At 39.1% G+C, this 5,474-nt stretch overlaps 1 protein-coding gene across 1 annotated transcript; it reads left to right on the forward strand.

Moving 5' to 3' along the window:
• The first annotated feature begins 712 nt into the window (after nt 1–712).
• Nucleotides 713–3,937, forward strand: LOC131630870 (uncharacterized). The gene is made up of 3 exons (XM_058901610.1): nt 713–1,880; nt 1,924–2,099; nt 2,219–3,937. Exons 1-3 carry the CDS (start codon nt 713–715, stop codon nt 3,935–3,937), a joined length of 3,063 nt encoding a protein of 1,020 aa, XP_058757593.1.
• Nucleotides 3,938–5,474: the final 1,537 nt, after the last annotated feature.

Below are 5,474 nucleotides of genomic sequence, written 5' to 3' on the forward strand. Positions count from 1 at the left end.
CTCTCCCTATATGGATCAAATTACCACAACTGCCACTGCATCTATGGGGAGCAACAAGCTTGAACAAGATAGGTAGCGCTATTGGTATACCATTGGTTACTGATGAGTGTACTACTCACAAGTTGAGAGTGTCATATGCTAGAATTCTGGTCGAAATTGATATCACACAAAAGCTGCTTGATGAAATTACCATCACTGATAATGAAGGTAGAAAAAGAAAGCAGGCTATTGAGTATGAGTGGCGACCTAAATTCTGTGAGCGATGCCAGAAGATAGGACACCAATGTGATACAAATGTACAACAAAAGGTCTGGCAACCAAAGAAGAAAAAGAGTGAAGCTGACATGCCAGGACAAAGACAACCAGAGATTACACGACCAGTGACAAGTGACAAACCAGCTGAACATGATAATTCAAAGAAACAAGAGGAAGATGAAGGGCTATGGACACCTGTGAGTAAAGCAGCTAGAGATAGAGGTAAGGTCATTCAAGCTACTCTTGCTGATAGTGTTCAGAGTGTTAATGGTTTTGGAGCTTTGGAAGCTTTGAATGGCTCCCAAAATCCTTTTGATAGAGGCCCATGTTAGCTGCTTGGAACATAAGGGGGCTGAACAAAGCTGGTAAGCTTAGGGAGGTTAGCTCCCATCTCCTAAAGCTACAGCCTGATATCATTGTACTTATTGAAACTAGAGTAAAGGAGAATAAAGCATCTATGATAAGAAATAAACTAGGATTCAAAGGAGACTACATTGACAACTATAGTCATCATGGTAATGGTAGATCGTGGGTTGAATGGAATCCTAACAAAGTAAGTGTGAGGTATGTTAGTAGCTCGAGCCAGTTTATACATTGTGGAGTATATGCTCTTGATGGAAGTTTTAACTATTGGTTGACTGCCATTTATGCACATAATGATTTGGCACAAAGAAAGAAACTGTGGAAGGATCTTGAGGATATTCATAAGAGTCAAACTGGACCTTGGTGTACTGTTGGTGATTTCAATAATGTGATGTCAAGCCAAGATAGAGTTGGTGGTAATATAGTAACTGAATCAGAATATGAGGATCTTCATGTCATGGTGGAAAACACAGGGCTAGGAGAAATGGATAGCAAAGGTGAATTTTACACATGGACAAATAAGCAAGCTAATAACCCCATCTACTCTCGGATTGATAGGCTATTGGCTAATGCTGACTGGTTCCACACTTACCATCAAGCTACACTTACCATCCTTCCCCCTCATGTCTCAGATCATGCAATCTTGTACCTGCAAATGCCTACAGAACCTAGGGGTAAGAAACAATTCAGATTCAATAATTGCTGGGTTGAAACTAGAGGCTATGCTGATTGTGTGGAAAGAAGCTGGAATCTGCCTGCTAGGGGCCCTCCTATGCAGAAACTTTGGTTCAAATTGGAGAGGTTGAAACCTGAGCTACTGAAGCTGCAGAAGCACACTAATGATATTCAGAATAACAAGATTAAGGCTAGAGATTTGCTGGACCAGGCCTATGAGCAGCTTAGAAACCACAATATGGATCCCACCACTATTGCCTTGGTCAAGAGCAGGACTGAAGAAGTTCTTTATTGGAATGAGATGGAGGAAACTATGCTTCAGCAAAGGACTAAAATTGACTGGATAAGGCTAGGAGATGGAAATAATGCTTATTTCCATGCCTGCCTTAAAGCCAAACAGGGTGCCCAAAGAATAAATACTGTTCAAAGAGAGGATGGTGCTATCCTCACTACTCAAGAGGATATTACTCAGGAGGTCCATGGTTTCTATCAGAATCTTATGGGGAAGGAAAACACAGGACTCCACCAGGTGGACATTGAAGCACTCAGAGCTGGTAGCCAACTTGATCAGGATCAGAGAGAGCCTTGTAAATAAGGTTACAATTACTGAGATTGAGAATGCCCTAAAAGGTATTGGTGATTTGAAATCTCCTGGTGTGGATGGCTATGGAGCTAAGTTCTTCAAATCATGTTGGCATATCATCAAGGCAGATGTGGTTATGGCAGTGCAGGAGTTCTTTGAACATGAGAGACTTTTCTTGCCATTTAATCAAACTGTGGTTACACTGGTGCCAAAAACCAAAGAGGCAAGGAATATCAAAGATTATAGGCCTATTGCAGGCTGCACAACCTTTTACAAAATCATCTCAAAGATTCTCACAAATAGGCTGGCAAAGTGTTAAAAAGTGTTATCCACCTATCACAGGCAGCTTTCATCCCTGGACAGATTATTCATCATCATATCATGCTAGCTTATGAATTGATCAAAGGCTATAGTAGAAAAGGTGGAGCTCCAAGGGCAATGATACAATTAGACCTTCAAAAGGCCTATGACATGGTTGACTGGCATGCCTTGGAAACTGTTTTGAAAGAATTGGAAATACCTTGTAGGTTTGTCAACTGGCTTATGATTGTGGTGAGGACAGTCACTTATAGATTCAGGGTCAATGGCAGCTTAACCACTGAGATGCAGGCAAAAAGAGGAGTGAGGCAAGGAGACCCCATATCTCCACTCCTCTTTGTGGTAATGATGGAGTACCTGAACAGATTGATGACCAAAATGCAAAAGGATCCAAATTTCAAGCACCATCCAAAGTGTAAAAAATTGGGGATCACACATCTCTCATTTGCAGATGATGTGCTCATGTTTTGTAGGGGAGAGTTTGATTCTGTGGAAACAATGATGAATAGCTTACATACTTTTGCTGACACAACTGGGCTGATTGTGAATCCAAGGAAATGTAAAGTGTTCTTTGGTGGAGTGGATGATCATACAAAGAGGAGAATTACTGCACTCACATCCTTTGAAGAAGGGAAGCTCCCATTCAGATATCTAGGAGTTCCTCTAACCACAAGAAAACTGAATATAAAGCACTATCTTCCACTCATTGACAAAATTCTGGCTAAGGTGAATCACTGGTCCTCTAGACTTTTGAGTATGGCAGGTAGAATCCAGCTTGTCAGAACCACTACCACTGCTATTGCACAATTTTGGATGCATTGTCTTCCCCTTCCAAAGACAGTCATAAGGAAGATAGATGGGATTTGTAGAAGCTTTGTTTGGACTGGGAAAGCAATTGTCAGCAAGAAAAGTCCCATTGCTTGGGAGTCAGTCTGCAAGCCAAAGAACATGGGAGGTATGAACATCTTTAACCTTTCTCTATGGAATGATGTAGCTCTGTTGAAATGCTTGTGGAATCTGAGTTTAAAGGCTGATAACCTGTGGGTCAAATGGGTGCATACTCATTACCTAAAGAAGGAAACATTAATGGAGGTGGATATTAGGAATAGCTGCTCATGGGTGATAAAGAAAATTCTGAGATTGAGAGAGCAGCTTCCTAATTTGCAGCCTACATGGGATCTCATGATTCAAAAGAGGAAATTTTGTATGCATAGTGTGTATGTCAAGATGATGGAGGCTGAAAGGGTGCCTTGGCGTTACTTAATTCAGGATAACTGTGTGAGACCTAGAGCTATCACCCTCACTTGGATGGCATGCCATGGAAGATTAAGCACGAAGGATAGACTGAGAAAACTGGGCTTCATCACTGATCGTGTGTGCAGTTTGTGTAATGCTGATGATGAGACTCATGATCACCTTATGTTTGGCTGCAGTGTTGCGAAGGGGATCTGGAATCATGTACTCCACTGGCTGGGCATTAAACACGATCCTCAACCTTGGTCCATGGAGATTGACTGGCTCATTCGTATGATTGGTAAGAAAGGATGGCGGTTTAGAGTCCTAAAGATTGCTCTAGCCGAGACAGTTTATGAAGTTTGGCACTATCGGAATGATATAGTTTTTAGAGGAAATACACATAGAAGCAATAGTATAGATATTGCTAATAGAATCATAGAGAAAGTGATATATAGAGGGTGGTATTCACCCAAATTAAGAAAGCAAATAGCTACCTTAATGTGTTAACTTGTATTGGTGGTTATTTTGGATGGTTGGATCTTGGATCACCTTGTAATTAGACTGTTTTTTGAATTAATAATATATCCCTTGATTCAAAAAAAAATTATGCATTAATTCTAATTAAAATCAACCATCTAAAAAATCAAAAAAATACTTCCTTTTATCTTATTGCAATTTAAATTCCTAGATAAAGTGTATAGGTTGTCAAAATCATGTAAATAGCGTAGTTTACATTTCTCGCACAATCGATGTAATAGCGTAGATTTATTTTCCGCATTTTACTTTCCCGCACTTTAAATTATGTACATATAAAACTGCGTGTATGTCAAAGATAGTAACTGAAGCGTTAGATCACTAAATTCAAAAGACAAAAAATATCTGAATCAGAACACAATCACACTTGCACCTCTTAGGGTAATCCCTCTGTTACTCTTTTCAAAAAATCAAATTCTACTGTTTCAAATGCAAATCCAAACTTTTGTTTACATCCGATCAAAGGAGAATTTTCTAAAAGAAATGGAAAAAGACCTTATAAACTTAGGGTAGATCTCCTAATTGCTTGCTCAAATCAAAACAACAAATGTCTCACATATTCATTGTTTTTCAAAACAAAACTTTCAAAAAAGACGATACTTGGTATATATCCAAACAAGGATCATTACGAAGTTAAAGATATTTTTTTTCAAAACATCTTTTCGAAAGATAAAACACTTTGTATACATCCGCACAAGGATCATTACAAAGCCAATTTACAAAGGTATTTTAAAACCACATACAAGCATTTCAAGGCAAGACAAATGATTCAAAACAAGTGAGCTAAGCAATTAAGAGCCCATGGATAACCATGGATACAAAGGGGTGCTAATACCTTCCCTTTATATAACCTACCCCCGAACCCAAAATCTCTTAAAGGTCTTTTTCTGTTTCTTTTATAACCTTTCCTTAATTGGATAAAATAAAATTCGGTGGCGACTCTGATTTTCAAAACTCAAAAGTAAAAGAAGAGTCAGTTCGTATCTCTCACGAGATATAAAAAACCGAGGGCGACAGAACTGGCGACTCTGCTGGGGAATTCAAAAACAAACTGTTTTCAAAAGGGGTTACCTTAGAGTTTAGATCACTTCGATGTTTTCAATTGCTTGTCTTGATTGTTCTATTTTTCAAAGGTTTGTTTGGGTATTTACTTGTGTGAAAGATTCTAATCCGAATCTCGAGATACCTTAAGTATGTGATAATAAACCAAGGAAACTGTACGGCATGTACCGATACGGTTGATCTGGTAGTCACTGTTAGTGCGACACTTTGGTCTGTACTGATATCCCTTGAAAACGATCAAGGAGTATGTTAGGCTTCCGAAATGTCATTAAACACTAATTTGTCTTAGAACCTTTAGTTGAACTTGACTTGTGGCCTATTAAGTGACTGGCTTTGAAATTGATCAAAGTTAGTTATCCTCGAGGAATATTTTGATCGGCCATCCGAGCGCCGTATTGAGATGTTGTCTCCAAGGATCATAGAACCCGAATACTATTTTAAGACAAGT

This window comes from Vicia villosa, unplaced genomic scaffold (assembly GCF_029867415.1).
Source record: "Vicia villosa cultivar HV-30 ecotype Madison, WI unplaced genomic scaffold, Vvil1.0 ctg.000746F_1_1, whole genome shotgun sequence".
In the NCBI taxonomy this organism is placed as follows: domain Eukaryota; kingdom Viridiplantae; phylum Streptophyta; class Magnoliopsida; order Fabales; family Fabaceae; genus Vicia; species Vicia villosa.

Excerpts from the sequence above, each read along its gene's own strand:
- LOC131630870 (XM_058901610.1), top strand. The coding sequence starts at position 713 with ATGATAAGAAATAAACTAGGATTCAAAGGAGACTACATTGACAACTAT. Across the intron at positions 1,881-1,923 it reads TCAGGATCAGAGAGAGCCTT|GTATTGGTGATTTGAAATCT; the intron begins GTAAATAAGGTT and ends ATGCCCTAAAAG. Across the intron at positions 2,100-2,218 it reads TGGTGCCAAAAACCAAAGAG|GCAGCTTTCATCCCTGGACA; the intron begins GCAAGGAATATC and ends CACCTATCACAG.